The sequence below is a fragment of the Brachyhypopomus gauderio genome, chromosome 19, assembly GCF_052324685.1.
Source record: "Brachyhypopomus gauderio isolate BG-103 chromosome 19, BGAUD_0.2, whole genome shotgun sequence".
NCBI lineage: Eukaryota > Metazoa > Chordata > Actinopteri > Gymnotiformes > Hypopomidae > Brachyhypopomus > Brachyhypopomus gauderio.
In genome coordinates this window covers 7,943,225-7,971,220 of record NC_135229.1, presented here as the reverse complement: position 1 = coordinate 7,971,220, position 27,996 = coordinate 7,943,225, and the positions used below count along the sequence as shown (strand labels likewise).

Genomic DNA, 27,996 nt, shown 5'->3' with positions numbered 1-27,996 from the left:
ATTCGCAGAACGTGTATAAATGTTAATGTATATAAATACTCCTATACACGAGCAAAACAATACTTTTCAGCGTTCTCCGTAACTGTCAGCGCAATTTCCCCAATAAAGTGTTTGGTTGATCAGATTGGGGTGGAGAGTACGTCGCTGGAGGTGTTGCTAGTCAGATTACACTACCCAGAATCCACCGCTGAAGCACAAATGAAAAGACATACGTATTTACATTTATTTTTTATGGAGTTTGATTTTATTTCTAATATATTGGTAGCTGCATGTTATTCTAGTATTATTATAAACTTATTTGTGGCAACCTCAGGCATATACCACCAATAGGACACACTTGCACTTTCCGGGATATTGATATTAGCTGTTCAGAGTTCAAGTTCGTGCTTGCTACGGCAGTACACATACTAAAATTGGATCGATACAGAGAAGATTAGCATGGCCACCTGGCGCAAGGATGACACGCATAATCGTGAAGCGTCCAATTTTTTAATACAATTTTAATATATTTTTTTATTTTTTAATGCTTAGCACTTAAGTTCAGCTCCTCAGGATATGGTTGTGTTCCTCATCTTTATTCCATATTTAAATATGTGCGTGCACTCCATTTTTGTCCAACAGGGGGTTGTAGACAGCTACTTACACGACGTTTTGGTTCTTACTATTCTTATTATACTATTCTTAATATATTCTAGTCCTAACCCGAGCAACGCAACCACACTTATCATGACAAGATGTATCTGATACAGTGCAAGAAATATAACATACCTGCCAAATATTAATAGATCTTTAACAAAAATACATTTCATAAAATGTATAAAAATTGACATACTACCTCTTAAATATAAATTAAAATTAACATAATTGAGTTTTATAAACAAGCCTTATCTCAAATAACTTTACAGAAAGCAAGACCCACCCCAAGATGATGCAAGGCCACTTTAAGAGTGATAAGAGTGCAGGATGAGCTACAGGAACGTGGGGCCGCGCGTGCACATCATCCTCATTCTGCCCCCAAACCTCAAGCACTACCAGTCAGGGTGTAAGGCTCTGCTTACAAGTACTAAGTATGAACAGCATTCGCAGAACGTGTATAAATGTTAATGTATATAAATACTCGAGCAAAACAATACTTTTCAGCATTCTCCGTAACTGTCAGCGCAATTTCCCCAATAAAGTGTTTGGTTGATCAGATTGGGGTGGAGAGTACGTGGCTGGAGGTGTTGCTAGTCAGATTAAACTACCCAGAATCCACCGCTAAAACACAAAAGAAAAGACATACGTGCTTACATCATTTTTTTATGAAGTTTGATTTTATTTCTAATATATCTATAGCTGCATGTTATTCTATTATTATTCTAAACTTATTTGTTGCAACCCCAGACATATTCCATCAATAGGACACACTTGCACTTTCCGTGCTATTAATATTAGCTGTTACGAGATGTAAAACGTACTTGCTACGGCAGTACACATACTAAAATTGGATCGATACAGAGAAGATTAGCATGGCCACCTGGCGCAAGGATGACACGCATAATCGTGAAGCGTCCAATTTTTTTTTGCATATGGCTGTGTTCCTCATCTTTATTCCATATACATTACATATACAGGTACAGCCATAGTATTGACAAAAATCATAATCTTCAATACTTCAATAAACCCCATTTCAAAAACCAAAGGTTTTTTTGGCTATGTCTCCACAAACTTTGCATAGATGTATGCCTATATGAATTAATTTGAACTGAAGCCTTTATTGTCACTGTATTACAGTACAATTAATTAATTCTAAATCTCAATGATGTCCAATGTAACGAGGGGGGAGCATGTCACAATACAGACTTTTAACGAGATTATTTTATGATAAGACAGTCCAGTGGGCAAACCCATGATGGCAGCAAATGCACACAGAATCCAAACTCAATATCAAAAACAGTCCAGGTCAAAAAGACAAATAAACAAGTGGAGTCAGGCAAAAGTACAAGGGCAAATAGAAAAGATCAAACAAATACAGAAAGCAGGGGCAGCCATGAAGAGAGGAGTGAACACTTAGCTTGCTGCTTTCAAACAGAGTGGGTGTCAATACTGTGCAATGAGAGTCTGAATGAGCACTGGCTTTATAGTAGTGGGAAATGGGGGAAATTTGGAAGCTAGTACTGAGGGGAGGAGCATCGGGGTAGGTGGCGCTGGGAATTCTGGGAACTGGAGTCTCTGGAGTGGGGCAGCATGACATCCAGAGACTTGCCCTGTATGCTTTGACTCATTGTGGTGCTGAAAGGGGAACTGTTGTGTGCGCTTGGAGGGAGTTTTCTTCAAGGGTGTTCCTGTGTTTGTCTGCATTCTTCTGTACCTCATTTGTTAGCAGTCTTTCTGTCTGAAGCACCGTTAGAGTATGATGTAATCATGTAATGCTTCACTGTAGGGATGGAATAAGTGCACAGCAAGTTCCTTCCTGGACATAGTGCTTCTGCCCAGAGCATTAAATTTTTATATTATCAGACCAGATAATCTTTTCCACATGTTGCCCCAGTATTTTCCATACTTTTTAGCAAAGTGCACTTGGGTTGTCATTTGCCTTTTAAAAGATCTGATACACTAAGCAGTAAAGGAAGCCAACACATTTTAAGAGAAAAGTATATATCTTACAGTATAATAAACAAACACATTAAATGCAAGTTACAATGAGCAATATCTGTAAAAAAAAAAAAAGGATTAATAGTTGTTTTTATTCCACTAGTTGCATTTGGAGTGCGTGTATTTTTGCTTTACCAATCACTGAATTACATTTTTTTTCAGTAGACCCATATATAATACCCACATTATACCCACTGTGGTACTACAGGGCGACTTCCTTTCCGCATTGTGAGTTAAATTATTTAAGAGAGAGCTTTAGCACGAAAGAGAGAATGTAACTAGATTTAACTAGACTTAACAATTTAACAGATTTAAAAACAGACTTAAAATTCTAAACAATTTCTTATACTTTAGACGTAAAGTAAAATAACATTAAATGTTTTTCTGAAAGGTTGTGAAAAATATGAAAAAAAAAACAGAACCTAATTATTAATATTGCACTCACCCCTAAAGCTTTAAACAATTGAAGCTCCTTCGACTAGAAACTGGCCTTTTCCAGCCATGCAGATGTTGTCTGTTCTGAATGTAGGTAAAAGGTCATTCGACTTGGCGCGCTGCCATCTTAGAATGGGAAACGCAGCTGTTTTGGCGACGTGCAGGAGAACGCGCGCTCACGTCACCACTGATGTCTGACACGCACGTTCTGTTCGTTTATACGTTAACGGTCACTTCCAAATTCCTCAGCTGTAAAAAAAACCTTTGTGGTATATCTTGGTTGGGGTACTATATATTGGTGTATTCAGCTGTAGCTGAAGTTTTAGAGTGACAGAATTAAATGATAATGTTGGCAAATGAAACGATAATTAGAGCAACACTAAACAGTATTGGTTATGTCAAGGTTTTCTGTTTTATTGTTTACAAGTAATGTTTATTTTTGTTGTTGGTAACTTAGTATCTTGTTTTTTTTTTTTATTTATCTGAATGCACTGTGGCTCATAAGATTGTGTATTAGAACGGCTAAAATTGTATTCTATTATATTGAGTTAATTACTACACATTTGTAAAAGATACACAGAAACACAGAAAGGCTTAGTAAAATTCAATTAATAAAACAATTAATAAAGACTAGTTAATAGTTAATAATTCGCAAAGAATTATTAACAGCACTGTGTAGACAATCAGTGTCTGTTTTTGTATTCTATTGGATTGTATTTAGTTTTAACCAGTAATTAAGGTTTAACTATATGAGCAATTGTCCATTAGAGGATATTCTCCCAAATTTGTCCCAGTCATACATATGATGCTTACACAGTCCACTGGACACCGTCGTTGTCTCACGTGAACTTTCCCCTCATTCTCACACTGCGCCTTACTGGACGTGGAACACAACAAGACGGAGTGATCACTCAATGCACGTTCGCCTCGTCTGTTTTAACAGTGTCTTTCCCCCCGTAATTACTTCGCAAAAATACACACCCCCTTACTAAGCAACATAATTCTGATGAAATTTGATGAATAGGTATTACATTGACGCATGTCTATGTTTCCATTGACTATATGTGAGTAATAAGTATTAGTCGGTGAATCACGTCTACTCGGCACGTGTGACTATGCCTTCTTATATAAGAGATTCACTAGATGAAAGAAAGTATTTTGGTAATTGCTGACCATTTAAGTAATGCATAAAGTATTAAATACAAAGTCCAGCAGGTTCTATTCAAATAAGCAGATCCGCTGTTAAACAGAACGGGTTAACTAAGACAGGAAGAAGAAACGTGAGTCGTATTGGCAGTATGCCAACCAATCAGAGCTTCTCAACGGACCTCGGGACACCTATAAATACAATCCATGCAGCAGGAACATAAGCCGGTGTTATTCACCATAAGATAGCAGAACAAGCACAAGTACTGACAGCAGACAGACGTACAGAGATGAAGATGAAGCTTGCAGATTTGCTGTGCGTCACGGTCCTGGTGAGCTCCGGAGCGAGTTTTCCCTACGAAAGGAAGTCCGCGGCTGGAAAGGAGAAGAAAGTTCAGTTCGCCGCTTGGGACGACGTGAACGTGCTGGCCCATGGACTCCTGCAGCTCGGCCAGGGTCTGAAAGAACATGTGGACAAAACCAAGGGCCAGGCGCGAGACACCTCCGTCAAGATGAAAGTGCTTAACAGCACCGTGGCCGAGCTGGGCCAGCTGACGCAGCGGCTCCTGGAAGACAGCGAAGCGCTGAAGATGAAGACGCAAAGTCTAGAAGAGCGTGAGGGACAGATCCTTAACGCATCGTCCGAGCTGCGAGAGAAGGTTGAGGCGCAGCTGAGAGACAGACAGTCGGTCCACGAGAAGATAACCAGACTGGAGGAGAAGTTCGATAGCATCACACAGGACAAGAGCACTGGACCACCTACTGGCAATTATAGCGATCCGAGGATCATTCAGGTATCATTTATACTTCGCAATAAGTTTAACCCTTTTTTTAATCCGTAATTTTATGTCACGAAGTCGTCCGGTCAATTAGTCTGCACTTTAAACACAAGATTTACTTCGTCAGTGTGAGATGTAATTTGTCTTTTCCAGCAAACGCGAGCTTTCTATTTTGTTATAACGTGACGTAAAGGGATTCTTACTCTTCAAAAGCTTACGTCACAGGCCAGGAGGGCGCGCGGCACGACCGCCGCTGAACTGGAAGCGTGCTGTACGTGCAGGACTTGAGCTTTGGTAGACAAAAGGGCACCATGTCGGAAGACAGTCGCGTGGCTCCTTTTGAAATTAGAACGCAACGTTTTAGCACACAATTCAAATAGATCGTGCTGTTATTACTTTTAACAGGTATACGTGAGATTAAACGTGTTTTACATGCAAGGTCCGACAAGTCTTAAGTTTCATATCAACATACCGTGGTTATGTAATGGTTGATTACTTTCATTTAATATTTTCACGACTTGAGACCCAATTTAGAAATTAAAACATCTGTTATTCATTAAACAATATTTCTAAAGTTGATTGAACTGGACTGGACATTTTAATGTGAAACACAGTTGCCCTACTTTTGCGCATTAAGTTACATAACAGAAGCCTGCCAAATACCTGCTCAAGTAAATTTACCCTTTGGCAGTGGTAAAGTAATGTGCACCTGCAGTTGGACAAGACTCATCATGCAGGCACAGTCATTATATAGTCATTAATAGTCATAGTCATTATATAGTCAAAAATGTTGTTACTAATGACAATGTTCAGATACATTCGTTGATTAATCAGCTCTTCTGCCCTTGCTGCCAACATTAGAAAAGAGCAAGAATTAACAAATGCATATAACTTAACTCTGAACTTATCCAGATAACTTGTGCAGCGCTGAATATTCACATGTTTATGTGGTCAGAATCAGAATTTTATGGAGTTTGCATATTAAATATGGTGATCTACCTAAACCGACTTGCATGTAGTCCATCTATGGGTATTCTGTTCTTTGAGTAAATCACTGTTTTATTTCATACCTGAACTCCACATTTTCTTGTTTTTAGTGGATGCTCGAGGCACAAAATCATCGAATCGATGAACTTGTGGAACAGATCAAACAACAGCAGGAAAAACTGGACAAACAAAATCTTCACATTCGAACTCTTCAGAGCCAGGTGTGTGAAGGAACTCAAATACAGCTCCTAATGTTTACCTGTCACATTGATCTAACAGTGTTTTTACCCTCTACTACTCACAGATCCAAATGAGAAACGATCTGCCTTCTCTCAAACAACAGGAGGATGAAGGTCACCAAAACACAAGTTCTGAATGGCATGACTCACCAACTTGTAAGTCTGTCACTGTAACTGTTAGCATTACAAAACAGACTGTACATGAGATTTATCTACTTGATGTTATCAACACAATTTACGATCCACACACTGCATGAGTCCTGGACTAAAGGTCTAGGTGGCACCAGTTATTACTCTGTAATTATTCAATATGCTGGTGTGTCATGGATTTGAGTTGTGTTGAAGTCTACACTAGAGTCGGGGTCGGCGGTTTTGGAGTTCACAATTTCACTGCACGTTGTGCCTATGTAGCGCTAATATGAACTCAGTATAGAAACGTGAAATGGAAGTGCGACATCAGTGAAATTCAGGCCTTATATGACATCAGTAGGATTCAAGCATTGCTTCTAGAAGACTTTGGAAGTGTTCCAAATGGGTGAAAAGTGAAGCGGTCATGAAGGCTGTTATTGCGACGTCACAGAAAGGCTCGACCACAGGGGGATTTATTGTAATGCTTCGCAGCAGGGGCTTGTTCTGCTAGTGTCCTGTATCTTATATTAGATTTCCTGGCTGTGAGCCAGAGTGAACCCTGAACAAAGGGCCGATCATTTGGACCGTGAACTTTGTACACACTTTCCTCGCTGTTTGGGAGACGGTCAGCTTTCATGCTGTTACAAAGAACACCACAGTCGTTTCCTCCAAGAATGGGTAACCTTTCCCCTAGATCTGTCATTATCAGACAGTCCCCCTCCCCAATCTCACAACACCTCCCTTCTCTTTGTAATGAACCCAAATGATGCTAACGTTTAGGATGGGCAGAATCCCTAGTGCTTCCCATCTCTAGATCAAAGATATATTGTAAGTGAATACAGAGGGTATTCTGAAGTGCAGTTTGAACCCAACAATCTTACCTTCCCATTCAAATAGACTTTACAGAATCTAAAAATAAACTTCAGATGTCTGCCATATGTTTTTAATAGCCACGTGTCTGTTGTCTCACCTTCTGTTTGAACAGAGCGTGGCTACCACCACTCTAGTCCACCATTTGCCCTTAAGGGCAGTTGCATCTCAAATAACAGGAGCATGCTCAGATCATATGGTGTCCACACACTGTGAAGTCAGAGCTGAGCCACTGTGCACGTGAAGGACGCATGGCGGAGGCGGGGTTGGGGGTTGGGGGTGTAGAGAGGAATGCTGGTAGGTCGTTGGGTAGTCAGTACCAGTAGAGCAGATGAGGTACGTGTGCTTGGGAACTAGGGGAAAGGTCATGTTTAGACGCTGTGGTGTTACAAATGGAGACCTTTACAATGCTGAAAGAGAAGAACATTACAAACACATTGCTCCTGCTATATAACCCACTCTGTGGTCATACAGCATACAGCTATTAATGTAGCCTCTTTTTGATAAAAAAAAAAAAAAAAAACCCTTTGAAAAAGTGGAAAAGTTTTGTCTCAGGGCTACATATGAGACAAACATGGACCTTTGTCCTAGTGTTTATGACGAGATCTGTAGCTGTTGGATATTTCAAGGTTCTTGAGAAGATTTTGCATAATCAAAATAGTCTGAAAAAGTAACTGACCTCACTTTTTCTAAAAGGCTGTTTGAGGGATGTGGAATTCTCGCATGTACACAGGCCAACATTGATTTTTAAAAGGAAAACTGTCCTGAATTGTTCAACTTAAGGCATTTTTTTATTTTGTATTTTGCAGCAATGGCCTCTAACTGTCATGACCTGTTCCTGGCGGGGGAGACTTCTAGTGGACTGTACACCATTAAACCGTTTGATTCCGAACCCTTTGAGGTCTTATGTGAAATGACTTCAGGTATGTATGGATGTGTTCTGGGATTTAATTTAACAATCATATCAACCTAGTTTCACAAAACCAATGCTTTCTATAAAGAATTTGTCAAAACATGTTACCTAAGCTTATTATTAGACTAGACTTCTGTAGTCACTATAATGCAGCAGTTTTATAGTACCTCAAAAGTTTAAAAGTCTATAACAAGAAATAGATAACACTATCTTTAGTGCATGGATTGCAGAGATGTAATTAAGAACAAGTTAATATTTTAATTGTCTCTTGCTCTAAACAGATGGTGGGTGGACAGTCATACAGAGACGCCAAGATGGGTCTGTAGATTTTGATCAGCTATGGAAGGTGTACCAAACTGGCTTTGGAAGCCTCAGTGGTAAGTGTCTAGTATCAGTTCTTTTAATTTGAGATAAAAATAGGTTGAATAAACATTGTATGGGAGCCAGAGTCTCATCTTTAGCATGTGTTATCGCTGATAAGAATTCAGGAAAATGTACCCTCCTTATTAAAGTCCTCACTTGGTGTATTTTCACCAACTGACTTAATCTGTTCTTTACCTGAGATTCAGTTAGTAGATTACAAGGATTAGGCATTTAATGGAGTATGCCAAGCAGACATTAATCTTGTACCTTCTCTAATCTTCATGAGCAGGTGAGTTTTGGCTAGGCCTGGAGAAAATCCATCACATGACCAAAGACCGAGACTACATTCTCCAAATCCAAATGACTGACTGGAGAGATGAGCATCAGACCATCAAGTACCTGGTCCGTTTGAGCGGGGAGGCAAGCAACTATTCTCTGCACATCCTGAGCCCATCTGGGTATCTGGAGAGCGCCCTGACGAGTCAAACCTCCGGACTGCCCTTCTCCACGCGCGACAAAGACAACGACCTGAAGAACGACTTCAACTGTGCCAATCATCTCTCTGGTTAGCCTTCCAATGTTACAAATTCTCTTGTGTTCAGTGATAAGAGAGTTGCTTGTTTGAGTCTGCATCAGCCTACAACATCTCCTCTTTCTCTAACCAGGTGGATGGTGGTTCAGCAACTGTGGCCACTCCAACCTGAACGGCCGGTATTTCGTCACCCCTCCTAAGCAGAGGCACCACAGGAAACAAGGAGTGTTCTGGAAGACCTGGCATGGCCGGTACTACCCACTAAAGACCACAGTCATGATGATCACACCTGCTGACACTGATCCCAAATCATAAAGGGATTTTCCTTTCCCTCTGACTCAACTGTGCAACAGACTTTAACCAGTGATACTGGTATTGTAAATTCCTACACCATGTGCCTCCCTAAACGAATTTTCTGGTGCATAAAAAGCCTAACCAGCGTCGACAATTGCCTGTTAGTTTTCTAATGTTGGAACGTAGAGATGTTCCATCAAGTTTGATGTGTGAGCGAATAGTGCTATATGGTGAGAGGCTTCAGTGCTAGACCTACACTACATAGGCATAGTATGTGAACTCCATCAGGTGCCAACATGTTTCGTGGGCTCTGGCGTGTGTCTTACTCAAGTACACGCACGGGCATATCCAGCAGAGACATTTGTGAGGCACAACAATACCGACAAGTTAGGTGACGCGTGGCTTAGTCCAAAGTTTCGTGCTCATGTTAAACAAAATTGTTTACAAAAGTCTTACTTGTGAAGTTATGGACCAAACAGTAGTTTGCTGAAACCAGTTCAGTTCACTGTATAACGAAATGGCATTATCCACAGAGAAGACTTGCAGTATTAAAATGATAGATATGTTATATAAATGTTAACTATGTTGCAGTCATGCTATAAGTATATGGCGTCTTCACTCGAATGCATGTTATCATTTGGAGGTTAAAGCATCAGAGAATAGTTAATTGCCTATTTATTTTGAATCAAAGTGATATGAGGAATTCCTGTGGAGAGTAATTTTCTCAGTCATATTGACTGGCTTTAATGTTTTACAGCTGTTTCTACTTCTTTCTTAAAATATTTGTTGGTATTTTTTGTTTATATGTTCAAGAGCTATATTTTATTTGTAATGCGGCTGTATGTTTGACCTTGAATGGTCATGTTCTGTTTTTAATGTTACACAAATCATTGTACATTTAATTTTCTCTTTATCATAATTTATGTTAAAATGATTCATGTTCTCGTTTTTGCAAGAGGAAAACGTTTGGTCTTAAATAGACCAATAAAAGCATTAAAATCTTTCTTGTACATCTGAATTGTGCTATTTGGCTTAAAAAGCTGTGCTTGCATATTGCATTTCCATTGTGGACTTTGGCCTTGGTACACTAAGAATGCATTTGCATGCCCAAATAAGGTCATACGGTCCAGAGGTACGGAAGATGACAGGAACCCCTCGGGAGAAGGTTTCATTCTGTACTTTAAATAAGACGTAAGGGTAATAAAGCCATCACAGATTTTCACAGAGCGTCATGGCTGTGTTTGCACATGCACAGTGCCTCAAAGCACATTTTTTTCCTTCGCTTCAGATACCCCGGGGGACCGTAAACCTGCTAAATACCACTACATGTATCCCACATGTGTTTAAAATATTATACCTTTTTTTGTACTTACAATATTTAATACGTTTCACATTTCATTACTGCATTTACAGTAAAGTAAATATCCCTAGACATTTAAAATATATTTAAAATCCATTTCAATACATATATGCATATTAGCATACCTAGTGTAAAGCATGGTTGAACATGCCCAGCTCCTGAAAGATGGTCTTAACCATAAGTTCATCCAACATGAAAAATGTCAGCTAAATTCTTACATTCTTACATTTTAAGTCTTACATTAAATGTTCTATTTCAGTCATAAGGACAAAAAAACTCAATTACATGAGATGAGTTCAGTCTGTACCTCTGTAAAAGATATATTCTTTAGTTCAAAGGAGTAAACCAATATAAAATAACTCAAAGTTTGTGTTTGCCTGAAATAGGACATTTCATGTACATCTGAAATGTGTTAATTGGTCCAAAAGCCTATATCTGCATATTGAATTTCTATTGCACATTTTTGCATTGGTACACTAGAAATGAATTTGTATACCAAGATGAGGTCTGATAATAAGGCCTTAATTATGCCTTCGTTTTGGACTCCATTGTTCAGTGTGTCATGATGCCAGTTGGTTTTGGTGTGTGAACTGATCTTGGGACTGGCTAAAACTAGGTTTCTCTTAGAGGATGTGACCTGGTCCATCAGCAACAGAGCCCATCCTGCAAGCTGTGAGGTCTGATATTATCATGGGCCAGGCTAAAATTCTCAGACAAAGAGACTTGGTCTCTTTTGAAAACTTGAAAAATGTGTCTGGCCTGTGGTTATTAAAATTCTGAAACCTGATGTGGTATTTCTTTTTCTGATTCATTTATGTGTATTATCACTGAAACCTGCCATTTTATTAGTTTTGAGGTTTACAATCACCAAGAGCCAGACTATCAATAGGGTTTCCTTGCAATAAAATGCAGACAAAAAAAAAAAAAAAAACATATACAAAATTGTTTGTATATTAAAATCAAATAAAAATCATATACTAGATTTTACTAAATGGGTTTTAAAATTAGATTTAACCTTATTTTTTACACTGACAATGTCAGAATGAGAAAAACAATCACTTCATAATTAGCTTGTGATACATGTCTCATTAGTAAATCATCTGTTAGTTTAGGGTTTCGTTAACCTTACCCCTCAGTTTCAGGCGTTTCTAGGACTAAGGTGTCCCAGTTGTTACTGAGATATGGGTAGAGGGGTTGCCCCGTTTTTCCGAGGTACAGTATTCACACTGAGTGTTATAGGCCTAATTAACTGATCAGAATGCCTTGTGATTTAGCAGTAAAAAGGCAGCCAAGCGATCCTAGAAACCTACAAACGTACGCATTTTCTGTGTTAATAAAGATATAAAATGTACAGTGTATCGGTAGCTAGCGTAGCCTATAATGTAGAAAAGAGAGTCAAATCTGAGTGTTTAGCCAATGCTGAGGCAGGCAGCCCACAAAACGGACTGGATTGACTCCAGTTTGTGGCTTGGTGGACGTTCATGATACCCAAATATATATGTGCACAAGGCCTGAAATAGCGAATTTTTCACATGTCCGTTTTAGAAACTGCTGTATACTTCGTGACCACTGATTTAAAAAATGTAATCATCGATTACATGCGGGGAAAGACTGTCCTGGAACGAAAAACATTCAGGGCTTCTGTTCATTCCTTACATTTCAACATTTATGGGACATGACCATCTTTACTTTCATACCGTAAACACATGCATTAATGCAACCTGATCAGGCAAGACCAAACTAAGGGTTTTTTTTTTATATCATTCAAAAGTATTGTCCTGTTAACAAACAAACTTTCAGTAACATCGACTGAAAGAAGCAACGTTCAGGACTATTATTTATATATTTATACGCAATTTCTAATAATAGACGTAACTTCTTGTAAAACACGTTTAATTTTCTTTACTCAAGAGTTCATGAACTTATAATGGAGGCCAAGCACGCCATCTGCTGAACAAAGGAGAATTTACTCAAAAGTGCGTGACAGAGACGACTGGCTTTGTGGAGAAATTTGTGCCTGCTGTCTTACAAACAGATGTTGTACGTAGAAACATATTATATGATTAAAATTTGTTAAGAAATACTCAGTAGCCAGGACAGGTTGGTACCTTTGACAGCTCGTCTTTTGGGCTGGGTGACACTGAGTTTTGTGTACACTGGTGAGACGCCATTGTGCTCGTCTTGGGTTGTGATGTGTAATTTGACACGTGAACGTAATTAGTCTTCTTTTGTTATTCTGATCGAACAAGCATTTGCAATATCAACTCCATGAACTCTGTTCTGAATGTTTAAGGTTGTTTAGAATTTACAACTTCAAGTTCAAAGTATATAGTTTGAGCTCCAGTTTTTCCTGTGTAATTAAACTTATGAAGTTGGTGAAAATGCAACATGGAATGATATACCAAATTATGTGTTAAAGAGAAAAATTATTACATTCGTCTGAGGGCAGTTTCCATACTATTCCAGCGTTCAGCTATGAGGTAAATGTATATTCCTTGTGCATGGCTGGAAGTTTCTTAAATCACACTGGCCAGTCTGAGTGACATTACTTACATAAGTTCACTGTTGGTACATTACAAATATAAACAAAATAAATGTATATATACATTTTTATATCCACAAAAAATCTCCATGGGCCCACGACCTTTGGTATGGTGTTATGGAAAATGCAGATTTGCTGGTTTCTGAAGACATTATTTTTGAACATTGCGTGCGACCGAAAGAGGAAGTTCTAGGTCACCCTTGGGTCAAGGGACCAGACGAGAGGAGGAAGAAGACGGGAATGAAGACATGTTCCAGACAGATGCAGTTTCCCCAAAACTGCAGAATTTATGCTGCGCTTAGGTGGGCATTACCGATATTAACGTATATCTAATCTGTGTAATCTTGTGTTCTTAAATGGTATGGTTTTGTGTATGGGACCAGTGCCTCAACGTATATAAGGACTGACATGAGAAATAAACTAGCTTTGGTGAAGTAACAAATCTGCTTGCGTGTGTTGCTTTCACTGACACTCTCCGAGTTCGTAAGTATTCTTACACAGAGACTCTGGTTGTTGTTACGGAGAATTTACATGAAAATTTTGGCAACCATGGACACATGGGTCTTGACGTTATGATCCTCAGTTACTGAAACTAGCTCTTGGAACTTGGACTGTGACAAACTACAGCAGATACAGTTGGGCTCACCTCAACACAACACATGGGCTATGGAACCAATGCCCTGAAGAGAGGCAGGACTTTTTCCATCTGGAATTGTCCATGGTAAGAGGCATCTGGCAGGAGTGGGATTACTCATAGCTGCTTGGCTTGCTGCCTGTGTTTTGGGGTTTTTGTCCAGTAGATGAGAGGGTTTCTTTCCTTTGCTTTCAGGTTGGGGAATGGATTCAGACTGTTGCCTGTGCTTATGCACCAAACAACAGTTCAGAGTGCCCAGCCTTCCTGGAGGAGATTCCGGAAAATGCATGTGAAAGTGCACGTGAAAGTGCACGTGCTGGGCACTCCATTGGGGCTTCAGTGATCATGTTGGCAAAAGTGATTTCTGTGCATGTTACAGTTTATCCATAAAAATAAACGTGTTTGAGCACAAAAGCACAGAGCCCCAGGACATCTTAGGTCACAGTTCACAGACTTGCATTCATCTGTCTTGAGGATTCGAGTGAAGAAAGGAGATGATCTGTCAGCTGCTCACTACCTAGTGGTCAGTTGAATCAAATGATGTGTAAGGATGCTGAACAGACCTGGCGGACCCTGGCAGATGTTATGACATGGACACTGCCCCCCCCCCCCACCCCCAGAACAAGAACCAGCTCTACCTTCAACTCCCATGTCTGGCAGAGCTTTGACTGCATCCATAGAAAGGTTGAAGACATTGAGACTGAGTGGGAAAAAAAGTGTCCTGCCTGGCCCATGGGACTCTGGAGGCAGCAGACAGGTACCGAAGGGCTTTGGCTGTGGTGCAGAGGCATGGGAAGAATTTGGTGAGGCTAAATGTCTTTTGAGAAGGTTCCAAGAAGTTTCTGGCAAATTGTCAAGGGTGACTGAGGAAGGGGAAGCAGTTCCTGACCAATATAGACTGAGGCTGGGGAGTTGTTGACCTTGACTGGGGATGTCGTGGGGATGTCGTTGAGAATCTTCTTAACCCCACAGTCACATCTTTCACAGTGAGAGAATAGATTGTGGACTCAGGCAAAGGTTCATCCATCACTAGGGCCAAGGTAACAAAGATAGGTAGAAATCACTGGTAGTGGATAAGAAAGTCCAGCTGATAGTCAAACCTCAGTTACAATAGGACCACTGTCATGGAACACTGGATCAGGCTTTTACTCATGCAACGGGACTGGGGGGTGTGTGGGAAAACATGTTTTGTGAATTGGGAGAAGGCAATCCACTGTGTCCCTTGAGATATCCTGTGGGGGTGCTCTAGGAGTATGCAGTGCTGGGAGTGATAATACAGGCCATCCCATCCCCGTACAAACAGACCCGGAGATTGGTTCACATAGTTTGCAGAAGGTTAGACTGGTTTCCATTTGAGGTTGGTCACTCGATGTTCATAACTTTTATGGACAGAATTTCTCAGTGTAGCCAAGTGGCAGAAGATGTCTAGTATGGTGGCCTCAGGATTTGAGATGTGAGATCATGGTACTTTGTGCATTGTTAAGAAAATCTAGTTGTAGTCTAGTGGTTAGATTGTTATTAGACTTTGATAGCTATTTTGGGTAATTGTTCTTAAATAGGTTGAGATCAGGTGGGTTTAGGATATTGATTTTGCAGAAAATTACTGAATGTTAACCAAGTAAATTTAGTGGATTTGTTCTTTATCGAAACTAAAAGGTGTTCCATTGATATGCCTCTATTAGAAATTGTTCACAATGAGATCTTCATTTACCAGTCAATATAGGTTTCAGCACTCACCTATAAACACAAGCGCTGGGTAGTGAAGAGAAAAAACGAGATTGCGGATACAAGCGGCCGAAATGCGTTTCCTCCGCAAGGTGTCTAGACTCTCCCTTAGGGATAGTGTGAGGATTATGCTATGTCTGATAGATTTTCATAACATTTTCGTTAAGTGGTTGTATAATGCGTATTTTCCAAATGTCTGTTATTCTTTCCGTGCCCCAAGCGAAGCAGACACCAAGGTCAAGGCTCTCTCTCTCTCTCTCTCTCTCTCTCTCTCTCTCTCTCTCTCTCTCTTTTTCCTAACTGAAAATCACAACCCAGTTGCACTAGCACCATCATCCTCATGGCCTCATGCTTCCACAAGCAGAACGGACGTCCTAGGCATGCAAATAAACATCAAGACTCCAAAGATCTCCTAACTCTCCCTTGCCGAATTTCTAACCGTTTGCTTTTCACAATGACACGCTTGATAAATCATAACACAAATCTTAAGCCTAAACTTCACTTTAACTCTAAACCTAAAGCCTAAATATCTACCTCTGAGCAGAAAGTGTGATTTTGTTTCAAATGCTTAATTAATCAGAATATCAGGTAGAATTTTAATCTGTGCATTAAAACTTTAGGGAGAAATCGCTTTTGATATGAAGCAGTAACAAGCAGAGACCTTCAACGATAGAATTTTAATTCATATCATTATGACATAGCTGGGAATAGAATTTTATGTAATTGTTGAAGCTTTGTGCTAACTCTGTAACTTCTGCTTCTGCTCTCAACCCTTAAACCACGCTAATCCCCAGCGTATTTTTAACTGAGGACTTAAAGGACAGCAAGGGGATTAGCAGGGCAGGGTGAAATCCTCAGCTCAGGCATTTGATCTTCCATCAAGCTAAATCTAAGGATGACGCCTTTTCTTTAACTCCTCAACTCTACAAGAGCTTGTGTTACTGTACTGGATACAAGATTTTGCCTGGACAACTGCTATGGGAGTATGTGGTTGGTCATTTTCAAATAGTTTTTATACCATATCCTTCAGTTTATTAAGCAGTAATTTATGGACAATTAAACTGCTTCCACTTTCTCACTGTAAAACCCCAGTAATGGACCAACCAAGACGACACTTCAAAGAGCTGAAAAAGAGGCAATCCAGCTTTTTTGCCAGCCTCAAGCTCAAGAACAGCTTTTCATGGACAGTAGATCAAGAAGAGGGCGCCTTTCCTTTCTCAAAGGACAGTTCTATAAAACCATGGACTTCAATGCATGACCTTGACTGTCCAACACCTAAAGCAGAAGACACAAAAGGTAATAGTAAAAAGAGAATAAACAGTGATAAAGAAACACCAACACTTCCACAGAGGTGTTTGAGCATGATTAATCTTAATGTAGGCGGAAAAATCTTTAAACTCCCAATGCATATGGCTATTAAATATCCAAACTCCAGAATAGGTTCCTTAGCTTTGTGTATGGATCCTGTCAAGCAGCTGACGCTATGTGACGACTACTGCGTGATCACCAATGAGTTCTTCTTTGATCGAGACCCTTCCTTCTTCCACTACATCTTTCACTTTTATTGCAGCAATGCACTGTGGGTCATGGAGAGCCTGTGCCCTGTTAGTTTTGAGGAGGAGATAGAGTTTTGGGGCCTTCACTTGAGAGACACACCTTGCTGTTGTCGCATTCTCTATGAGGAAAAGGTGGATGAAATAAGAGACCAGCTGAAGGTAAACAAAGAGCTGATAGAACAAATCGAGCCCTTTCACAGCGAGGAGGGCTTTAACAGCATGTTTATGGGAAGGTTCCGGAAGACTTTGTGGGACGTAATGGAAAACCCTTACTCGTCAATGACTGCTAAGGCATTTGCTGTATTCTCCAGTCTCTTTGTACTTATTTCTATCGTTGCCATGACCCTCAACACTGTGAATGAACTGAAGAACTATCAAATTTTTGGAAGGACATACATGGAATGCATTGAGATCCTTTCAATCCTCTTCTTTACCTTTGAATATTTCCTCCGTCTGCTGACTACTTGTGATGTTAAGCATTTCCTGAAGAGTGCCTTGAACTTTGTAGATTTAGTGGCTGTCATGCCTTATTTCATACAACTAGTATTTGAGGCATTTGCTGACCAAGAAGATCTCAGTGTCCAAGACGACCTGAAGACGATGGAACGAGTAAGCAAGGTCAGCAAAGTGTTAAAAGTAGTCAAACTGATGCGGATTTTCCGCATTCTCAAATTAGCGAGGCACTCAACAGGCATGCGAGCTTTTGGGTTCACCCTTCGCCAGTGCTTTGAGCAGGTCTGTTGCCTATTTATGTTCATCATCATGGGCATCTTCACATTCTCTGCTCTGATGTACTCTGTGGAGCAAGATGTTTCAGGGTCTCCGTTCAGCAGCATTCCTGACACCTGGTGGTGGGCTGCAGTGAGTATCTATGTCTCTCTCTCTCTCTCTCTCTCTCTCTCTCTCTCTCTCTCTCTCTCTCTCTCTCTCTCTCTCTCACGTTCTCTCAGACACACATACACACACAGCATGTAAATTTCACACTGACTGACAGACTGCACAATGGTGGGGAGAAATTGATTATGTTGTCGTCGTAACATTTAACATTTGTGAGTGATGTAAGTACAACATGTGAGCCACACCTCCACACTGTTTTTGAAAGATCCTTCACTGGAAACATTACTATCCATTATTTTTCCTCACATCATCTTATAATCTCTGATATCTATTTCCTAACTGTTTTGGGCTGGGTTTCTCATAAGTACTATACACAAGGTCATCGTTAAATGGAAGAGCAAGTATTACAACTTTTAATGATGTTGTATTATCCTCCCCATTCACCACATTGTGAGTCATCCTCTAACAGCTACATCTATTCACGTAGTAAACATTCTAAAGCCTCATAACAGAAGACATTCGTGCTGAATGCAAACAGATTACTTTCTGAAAGATCTGTCACTCTGCACAAGAAAAAACTATTTAAACTCTTGTCAAGTTGAACGAGATGTTCTATTTGGAGTACACATCTTGCTTATAATAATTACTATTATTATGCAATCAGATTGACATAAACATTAAGATTGTATTCTATATTTTTCTCTCCAGGTGAGCATCTCTACAGTTGGCTATGGAGATGTGGTGCCCATGTCTTATTCAGGCCGAGTGGTGGCGTTTGGCTGTATTTCATTTGGGATCATCCTAAATGGAATGCCAATCTCTATCCTCTTCAACAAATTCTCCGACTACTATTCCAGGCTAAAAGCTCAAGAGTACACACACACCAAGGTCCAGCAGAGCCTACAACTCAAGAAACGTTTCAGAAGAAAGTTTGATGCCTTCTTTGAAACACCAACTGAGGACACTACAGATGATGTTAGATACTGTCCTGATCAGAGTCAGCCCTAATATGCTTGGCCAAGGAGTTTATCAAAAGCAATTTGATTGGACCTAGCTTGTGGATTGGCATAAATCCTTCAAACGTGAAGACAAATGTTAGAAATGTTAGACAATACAAAAATTGACTCTGAAAAAAGTGTCTAATCAGACATAAATGTGTTTGATCATAGATTCACTACAAAAAAAAAACAAAAACTTGGTAACATTTTATAGAGAACAGACAACATACTGTATATTTTGCATTTTGGCTAATGATAATAATTAGAAAAGGTTTCTCAGAGATTATGGCTTTAATAATACTACAGATTGCAGATGTCTTAAATATAAAGAATGGTCCATTTTACTAATGCAGTACTTTCACCATCCTGTTTAAGTTGTGGCTGTTCATGACATATTACAAACTGATAAAATCTTAGGTATCAAAACAAGTAGAAATACATTTTAAAAACTACAGGTAGAAATGCATCTAAAGATCAGGCCCCTGGCTTTCTTTGATCTTGTACATGCCTTGAATTTAACAGGGCTTTATCCTGTCAGCAGGGAATGTCAGGATAAAGGATCAGCTTTAAGAGTTTACAAATAGCATGGATTAAACACAGATGCAAACACTTGTCAATTCCCACAATACCTGCAATGGTAGAAGAACACTGTAGAGTGTGAGAACATTCATTAAATGTTATTCAATGAAACAGCTAAATAAGATCATGTCAAAGGTTAATTAGAAGACTTGTTTTAAATGCATAATTACATTTTATTTTAAAATATAGGAGAAGCAATACATAGTCAAGCATACTGTATTTGAAATGAATACACAAAATGAGAATTCCCAACAGTCTTTTAATGTAGACCATAAAACCAATACCTTGACCAGAGGTTTGGGATTTTAACCATGTATTTGATAGATAATTAGTAGCAATAGAATGTACATGCTACATCAGAAATCAACTCTAGTCCTTTTTTAAGCTCTTCTGACACTGCAGATAGATGGCTAAGAAAGAAATAAGAAAGGATGTCAGCGAATTGCCTGAACCTTTTGGTCCCCTGAAATAAAGGCATAGTTCATTTAATATGAACATACAAGGACATGGACGTATGAAAGCTCAGTGTGCTGGAGTACAGAGTGACATCAGCAAAAAATCCTACAATTAATCACTATAATCAATTACTTTAATAATTTATTTACATTGATATCAGCTGATCTAACCAAAAAATGCTGCCATACCACAGACACATTGATATCTACTTATATAACAAAAAAAGCTAAATTATACAGTTCATAGAGGGTTACACATATTAACACTTAACATAACACAGTCCTTACCCTTGGCTTGATATTGTGATGTTACACTAGGCTAATTGCTCTACTGCTAGAGCTGTTTTGGTTTTGTCTGATCACTTTGGCCAGTTAGGGCTGTGCTCTTTTGATTAATCATAATATGTAGAATAAAGACACTCCAAACATGCACTTGTGCCTTGCTTCCTCACTGCTGTTGTTACATATATTAAACAGTAATGATTCATGCATGCCCTGGCATGCATCCTCAGTGATGTATCCTGGGGTCATGCGATGTTTCGGGTCTCACCAGAGGTGTCAATTCTAGGTTCAGAAAGTAAAAGTCCTCAGCAGGATTTTGCTCAGGCTTCCTGGATTGTGTTGATTCCACTAATTTTACCTGGATTGCACTAATTAGAAAATCTAGCAAGCTTGAGCAAAATCCTGGTGAGGACTTTTACTTTCTGAACCTGGAATTGACACCTCTGGGTCTCACAACATCATACCCCCTCACCCATGCGACCCAGCCAGAGGTGATCAGACCCCAACTTGCATCCCAGTAGCAGCCCACGGATCTGCCCTTTTCATTCAAAGCCACCGGGTGGCCTTCTCAGCGGCCTTCTCATGGCCTCTTCTTTGCTGCTCCTATGATGCTCAAGCGACTCAAGACCTTGCACAGAGACCTTCCGACAAAACCCCTTCATCCTACCTCTATGGGCTCGTAGAAGGTCCTCCAGCCTCCCTTCCTGCACTCCTCTACCAGTTCCTGGTACTTAGCCCTCATCCTCTCATTGGCCTCCTCGTTGGCCTATTGGAAATGTACATTTCTATGTAAATACATAACATACCAAAAATGTCCCAGTTTCTGATATTCAACATGTAACGCAATTCTCCCAGTGAAGGAAGAATTGCGGGTTTTTTGTAATGAGAGCGTACCTAAGTGCAAAACCAACAAAACAACCAATGAAGTGAGACCTCTGTAAAAACAGCACGGGAAACAAAACAACTCAAACGCAAAGCGGCCGATGAACAACGTCCACCTGGCTTTTCTTGGGTTGAGGCCTTTGGCCTGTTGAAGGTAAGAGAGATTTTTGTGGTCTGTAAAGACCACAAATGGGTGTCTGGCTCCCTCGAGCCAATGACGCCATTCCTCTAATGCCAGTTTGATGGCCAACTGCTCCTTGTCCCCTACATCATACTTGCGCTCAGTGGGAGTAAAACGTTGGGAAAAAAAGGCACACGGATGTAACTTAGGTGGCTCTCCAACTCGTTGGGACAGCACAGCCCCTTCCCCCATCTCAGAAGCATCCACGATAAAAGGGAGTTCTGAGGCTGGCATCCGCAACACTGGAGCCGACACAAACCCTTTCTTAAGGTTATCAAATGCAGTTTGGGCTTCAGGGGTCCATTCAAATCTACCCAAAATCTTGCTAGTGAGGGTGGAGAGCAGCTAATGAACTAAAACCTTTTATAAATCTCAGATAAAATTGGGTCAAGCGAACCGAGGTAGGGGTAGGCCATTGAACAACAGCTAGAGTTTAAGCAGGATCCATGGCCAGCTGATTCTCGGAAATGACGAACCCCAAAAAGGAGACTTCGTGAGCGTGAAACAACGATTTCCCCAACCTTACATACAAGTGATTCTCTAGGAGGAGCTGGAGGACCCACCACACGTGTCTGGTGTATACCTGTTGGGAACGACTATAGATCAGGATGTCATCGAGGTAAACAAAAATGTAATGGTCGAGGGTTTCTTGTAGAACCTCGTTTACATAATGTAGGAAGAACGCAGGTGCGTTCATAAGCCCAAAATGCATCACCAGATATTCATAATGAGCAGAAGGAGTGATAGACACAGTCTTCCACTCATCCCCTTCTCTGACTCGCAAGAGACTGTAGGCACTGCACAGGTCTAACTTGGTAAAAAACAGTGGTCTGATGCAATGCCTCAAATGCTGAGGACATCAGGGGAAGCGGGTGACAATCCTTGATAGTGATCTTATTAAGCCCTCGGTAATCGATGCATGGCCTGAGTCCCCCATCTTTCTTGCCTACGAAGAAGAATACCACACCAGGGGGCGAGGTTTATGGTCTAATAAACCCCTCGGCCAAGGCCTCTTTGATATAATCTTCCATGGCCCTTCGCTCGGGCAGCGACAAGGTGAACAGTCGCCCCCTGGGGGAGAGGTACCAGGAATAAGGTTTATAGAAATATTGTGAACACAACGAGGGGGTAGGAACTCGACGTTGCGTCTGCTGAAGACCTCTCTGAGGTTGTGATATTCAGTGGGGACTTTCCCCAGATCAAGTGACTCTTGTTGGTCGTTGGCTTGTTTAGTCTGGCAAGGGACCAAACAAGATCCCTCACACACCTCACCCCAACATCTAATAGAGAGGTTTAGCCAGTCGACCTCTGGGTTGTGATGTTGCAACCAGGGGAAGCCAAAAATGAGCTGTAGTTTGGGAGCTGTAATGTCGTAAGGAGTAATAGTTTCAGTCAGTCTGGTTAGCTGTTTTACCTGAGGTCAATAATCTGCCATCCACAGCAGACACAACCATCGGTTTGTTTAGTGGCACTAGAGGTATTTTTAAGGAAGCGACTAGGGAAGCGTCTATGAAATTCCCTGCTGCCCCAGAGTCTACCAGGGCTAGCAGGCGGTGCTCAGTAGATCCCCTCCAGTACATGACAACATGGAGAGCTAACCCGACTGCATGGGAATGTTTAGTAGGACCTGCTGGACCTTCCCCTCTCACCAATGGATCTGTCCTTTTCCCCTGTAACTCGGCACAGTTAGCGATCTTACGCTTGACCCCACCTCAGTGCTAACACCTTCCTTCTTGGATTCGGGCCTGTCTCTCCTGCCTGGAGAGATGGATGTGCCCTAACTCAATGGGTTGCTCTTCCCTGTCATCGGTTTCTGACAATGCTGGCAGTGAAGCGTGTTCTCTGGGGGTGGTTGGCCGACCCTGCGGTCGCCGCTGCATCTTTCGGTCGTGAAGCTGATTGTCCATCTTTACTGTGAGTTCTATTAAGCTCTCTAGGGAAACGAAACAACAAAAACATGCTGAAACTTCAGCAAAACTAGAAACCAAAAAATACATGGAAGAAGTTCAATGTGTCAGCAAAATGAGAAACAAAAAATACACAGAAGACGTTCAACACGTCAGCAAAATGAGAAGCAAAAAATACGCGGAAGAAACTCAACACATAAAAAATACAAAAGAGAACTAAGGATGCCAGGGGAATAACTGGCAGCCAGAGGCATACAAATGTGAACTAAAATCCTTCCGGAAAACAACAAACTGAATAGAAATAATACAGCCATAAGGAAAACTTGGAACTTGGTAAGATAAGGTGATTGCGCAAGGTAGTCAGGAGATGGCTCGCAAGCTTCCCCCGGTGGTGGGCGACAGACCACCCCGAGTGTCAACCCTGACACAACATATACACTCCAAATACATATAACTCCAAATGAAGAAAGACCATAATACTAATATAGCATCCGGGATACAAATCAGTTAAAACGCTTGAAGGAACAAAAAACATAAATATATAGTTAATACAGTACAAGATCATACATAAACACAATACAAAATAAGACATAATATATAATAGTAGTAGAGATGTGCACACAATGTACTTGTGAGAACAAAATCACAAGAGCACAAGGACACAGGATGCCTATAGAGGTTTGGACTTGTTATTGTGCAACACAGTCAGCCCAGCTGATTTCTACGCATGTTGCAAAGGAATGTCAGAAATTATATAAATGGAATCCAAAAACACATTTTAACAATACAAATGATTAAATGAACTCAGACAATTGCTTATTTAACATAATAAAGCCAAATATGTGTAGTGTAGTGGGGGAACTTATTTTCCTCATGTTTAAAATATTATTTTTGGTGTCACCTAGGGCACATTTCTATGTTCCAATGTTCCATGTGCTATAAAAAATTTTTCTCATATTGTACACCTCTATTCACCCTCTGTATGAGATGCTTTATTAGCCTGGGTCTTTAAACCTCCTTTTGATGAGCCCAGTGTGACTGATCCACAATGCTGACCAAAGTGGAAAATGTCTGCTACAAAGAAATTAGGAAAATAGCCAGGTTAGCCTAGCCTAGCTAGGTAGCATCATCTTGTAACATAGCAAAGTCAGTCTGATTTTCTTTCTGTCTCTCAGTGATGTAATGGTCATCTTGATGTATGCAAAAGTGATTTGTGTGTGAAGTTTCCCTGTCAGTCTACATCAATAGTATAGGCTACAGTCAGTGTCACACAAGTGTGGCCAATTTTAAATCCCCCACTGGTTCACTCTGGTTATGTCGCCACACTCCCACTGCCACACACTCTCATCACACCTCTGAGACTGGGGAGTCATTTGGCCTGAATCAACCCATCAAAACCAACCTTCACCTGACCCAGCCCACGAGAAAATCACAAATTGTGCCATTTGTGCCCCCGCACCTGTGGATCATCTTAATCTTAAACAGTTGAAGCTCTAGACACCAACACATTAGCATCCTTCAGGGGTGGAACAGCTGTTTAGGGATGAAAGAGCATCTCAACAGTACAAAAGGTTGAGGATCACCCACTGATGGCAAGACATTCTTTTTCAGTGATGCAGAATTTCATCTTTCACACCGAGGGCTTGTGACTAATGTAAAGTAGTAACTTTGAACGTAAACATTTAACCAAAAAGTAAAAACGTTAAACATGTATAAAATGGATTTAAATACACTAGCTGGGTGGCAATGGACCCATTCAACCGTACCCTCAGAAAGGTGGGCGGTGGAACACCACTTGGGTCAGAGTTACGCTCTGTGGCAAGAAGCCATCACATGTAACAGGCCTGGAGCTGGTGTGTGAAGACAAAAGACCAGCCAAACTTCTCAAGAGCCAGTATGGAAAAAGGACGTCATTGCTGGTCCAAAGTTCAAGTGGACTGATGTCATTGCTGGGGTATTATGTATTATGGGTTTTGGCACCATTGTAGTGCTACTCAGGGGTGAAGGAGGTAGGAAGCAGTGATGTTTCACTCTGTCTTTTTCACTCACACTCTCTAAACATCCAGTAGTCAAGTGAAAGAAAAGTCAGGGTTAAATAGGCTATCTTCAATGACACAAAGGTGTGGCCAATCTTAATCATTCACTGGTTCACCGGTGCCCTCTGCCCCCCAGACAATGCTCAGCCACACCCCCACTGCAATATATATATAAACATTTTTGAAATATTACAGTTTCTCCCTTAAGAAGCCGGAGTTAGCTGAAAACAAAAGGCTAGAATTAAAGTTGGGAACAAAGACCTTTTTGCTGCAGAAACACAAGATAACAGGAATGTTTGTAAGTCATTCACAGATGTCCAACAATTTTATTTATGTGCTATTTAACCAAGAATACAGCATGGGTAACTTCCCTTGACTCCCTGACCTCATATAGTATATCACCAGCTGACATGTACTTACCCAGCCTTGATGAACACAGATCAGAACATAATTTTCTATGTTCAAGGTCCAGTAGAAAAAGTTACCCCCATCTAGCATGAGCCATTAAACACTCACGATGTGGATATATAAACAACGCACCTATCCCTGCAAATGCTGAGAAGCCTCCAACACTGTGGATATTGAATTTTTGTTACCAGTCTGTTGTGGAAGACACACGATGGCTATCAAATTGTTTGTCATTTTTGCTGTTCTTGTAATTGTCGAGGCAGACAGGACTCAAGACGTCAGGCTGAAACTTTGCGGTCGCGAGTTTATCAGAATGGTGGTCACATCATGTGGGAGCTCCAGACTGAGACATTATGCACCTGACATTGACCGTTCCCTTGGCAGCCCTCAATGTAGGTGGTTTCTTACTGCTGGCCTTTTAATAATCAAACCCAAATTACTGGGATTTATTAATATCAGATGTAATTATGGTGCTGGGGGTCCCACCTAACTCAAACCTTACCTCTCCCCCCTTCTCAGACATGTAATCCCAAGATGTTTCAATCTTTTTAATGTACTTTTTTCCAGCAGGGAACTGGTGGGAAGGATTAGGCAGAAGCCTGTTTACACAGCATACAGGAATCCAACACAGTGAGGAGGGCCAGAGGATAGACCATGCTTCTCTGGAGAGCGTGACCAAGAACCTTCCATCCTCCAGCCACATGGGACCTCCAGGAAAGAAGACCACCAGACAGGCTATGAGTGCGTCTGCCAGATTACAGCGTGACGCTGGCCCGGCAGGTGTGTGCTGCAGGCTGGGGTGCACCATGAGTGAACTTGTGCAGTATTGTTAATTAAGCCTCGACAAGCTCTTTTCTCATTCCTGAGCAGCAGCACACTTATCGGAGATTTCCTGTACGACGGCGCTCGGCTTTGTTTGTAGTAAATTATCATTATATCTATTTAACGATAAATTATCGTGAACCTCATCGTGTATAATTATTGTGAATGTTATCCTGGCCATGCAATCATGCTCTTATGATGTTTGTGTACTTTAATATTACGAGCAGTATTTTGTCCCAGTTAAGAGTGCAATTAGGATAATAGTTCATAATTGTATATGAACAATGCGCAGCATCTATGTTTCATTTTTTTGAGTGGTGAAATTATGAAGTGTTCACTAAACAACTAAAAGATCAGTAATAATGGCCTAGTGACATACAGATCAAACAGTGAAACAAAATAAAATCTTATATGGTAATCGAATTATTTGTTTCTGTTTCCATTCTCACATGACATTAAGATTTTTCTCCTTAATCACATTATTGTCTAATAAGAATATGGTAATCCTTACATGCACTCCAGATGGGGTCTGCTCAGGTAAATGCTGAATGACTTGGTATAGCTATTAGACTGCATTCTGACCTGTACTATAATAAAAACCTTGAAATGCAAAGTAATACATTTTTATTGTTGAGCTTTTTCATTCTGCTAATCTAAACTAAACTTGACATTAATGTTTTATTTTTGTCCTTCTTGTTACATGTCATGTAAGGATAATGACTAAGTTTCAAACCGCCCTTCCTGGTGTGGTAGTGAAGTGCAGAGGGTGAGCACCATGCCATGAACATGCCCTCATGCATCATTTTAGCCCTATAATCTGAACTACCCCAGGAACTGAAATGCCAGGATTAGTCCTGGAAGATTACAAAATTGCTTTAAACCATAATGTAATGGCATGGTAATTAATGTCATGGCAACTGTAATGGCATGCTCTCAGTGATATTAGTGACTGAGACTATTATTTGTAATGATATATACGAGATAAACCAGCATATTCACAGTATAGTTTAAATTTTACTTCAGTTTGTGTTGAATTACACAATTACAGATACAGCTAAGCAAAAAATTATTCAGAACTAGAGACATCAGTTTAGATATGTTTATTCAACAGAACATGAGGTAGTCAAGGGGTGTACCATACTACAGTTTCTCACTGCTTACAACTTGCTTGCAGGCTCTTGTGTGTGGTGGTTTGAATGCAAACGGAGGTCATGTTTGTTTTGTTTAGCGGCTAAAGCCATGTGCTCAACTGCACGTCAGTGCTAATGCTGGATGACTAATACACTGACAAGTGTGTTTGTTTTTTCAACGTCTTCCTTATTAAAAATGTGCCACATACATTATTGGGGGGGGGGGGGGGGGGGGTGTGTGGGTCCGCATAGGGTATGAAGGTATTCCAAGACAGGTGCATAATAACGTGTTTTACCACCCAATAAACACACAAGAGAACAGAACTCCTCTCTGGAAACAC

General features: G+C 40.5%; 3 protein-coding genes and 2 non-coding genes across 7 annotated transcripts; all 5 read left to right on the top strand.

The window, feature by feature from the left end:
* Positions 1–383: 383 nt before the first annotated feature.
* On the top strand, positions 384–492 carry LOC143483428 (U6 spliceosomal RNA). Its single transcript, XR_013122507.1, has one exon. It is a non-coding gene; the product is annotated as a U6 spliceosomal RNA (small nuclear RNA).
* A 961-nt stretch (positions 493–1,453) lies between these two features.
* On the top strand, positions 1,454–1,562 carry LOC143483427 (U6 spliceosomal RNA). Its single transcript, XR_013122506.1, has one exon. It is a non-coding gene; the product is annotated as a U6 spliceosomal RNA (small nuclear RNA).
* Positions 1,563–4,428: 2,866 nt separating this feature from the next.
* Positions 4,429–10,324, top strand: angptl4 (angiopoietin-like 4). Of its 2 annotated transcripts, none has more exons than XM_076981389.1 (7): positions 4,429–5,009; positions 6,092–6,202; positions 6,286–6,376; positions 8,029–8,142; positions 8,414–8,509; positions 8,782–9,060; positions 9,161–10,324. In XM_076981389.1, exons 1-7 carry the CDS (start codon positions 4,506–4,508, stop codon positions 9,340–9,342), a joined length of 1,377 nt encoding a protein of 458 aa, XP_076837504.1. In that variant the 5' UTR covers positions 4,429–4,505; the 3' UTR covers positions 9,343–10,324. The 2 variants fall into 2 exon arrangements, with proteins under 2 accessions (XP_076837504.1, XP_076837505.1); XM_076981390.1 differs by having other exon boundaries at positions 4,430–5,009; positions 8,785–9,060.
* A 6,036-nt stretch (positions 10,325–16,360) lies between these two features.
* On the top strand, positions 16,361–20,314 carry LOC143483023 (potassium voltage-gated channel subfamily V member 2). 2 transcript variants are annotated; one of them, XM_076981691.1, is made up of 3 exons: positions 16,361–16,565; positions 16,675–17,999; positions 18,684–20,314. In XM_076981691.1, exons 2-3 carry the CDS (start codon positions 16,677–16,679, stop codon positions 18,981–18,983), a joined length of 1,623 nt encoding a protein of 540 aa, XP_076837806.1. In that variant the 5' UTR covers positions 16,361–16,565; positions 16,675–16,676; the 3' UTR covers positions 18,984–20,314. The 2 variants fall into 2 exon arrangements, with proteins under 2 accessions (XP_076837806.1, XP_076837805.1); XM_076981690.1 differs by having other exon boundaries at positions 16,361–17,999.
* A 5,506-nt stretch (positions 20,315–25,820) lies between these two features.
* On the top strand, positions 25,821–27,080 carry insl3 (insulin-like 3 (Leydig cell)). Its single transcript, XM_076982004.1, has 2 exons — positions 25,821–26,095; positions 26,271–27,080. Exons 1-2 carry the CDS (start codon positions 25,915–25,917, stop codon positions 26,534–26,536), a joined length of 447 nt encoding a protein of 148 aa, XP_076838119.1. The 5' UTR covers positions 25,821–25,914; the 3' UTR covers positions 26,537–27,080.
* Positions 27,081–27,996: the final 916 nt, after the last annotated feature.

Bases quoted from the DNA above. Each gene is read 5' to 3' on its own strand.
- insl3 (XM_076982004.1), top strand. From the start codon at position 25,915: ATGGCTATCAAATTGTTTGTCATTTTTGCTGTTCTTGTAATTGTCGAG. The intron at 26,096-26,270 runs GTAGGTGGTTTC...ACTTTTTTCCAG, and splicing joins TTCCCTTGGCAGCCCTCAAT to CAGGGAACTGGTGGGAAGGA.
- LOC143483023 (XM_076981690.1), top strand. From the start codon at position 16,560: ATGGGAGTATGTGGTTGGTCATTTTCAAATAGTTTTTATACCATATCC. The intron at 18,000-18,683 runs GTGAGTATCTAT...TTTTCTCTCCAG, and splicing joins ACACCTGGTGGTGGGCTGCA to GTGAGCATCTCTACAGTTGG.
- angptl4 (XM_076981389.1), top strand. From the start codon at position 4,506: ATGAAGATGAAGCTTGCAGATTTGCTGTGCGTCACGGTCCTGGTGAGC. The intron at 6,203-6,285 runs GTGTGTGAAGGA...TACTACTCACAG, and splicing joins TTCGAACTCTTCAGAGCCAG to ATCCAAATGAGAAACGATCT. The intron at 6,377-8,028 runs GTAAGTCTGTCA...TGTATTTTGCAG, and splicing joins ATGGCATGACTCACCAACTT to CAATGGCCTCTAACTGTCAT.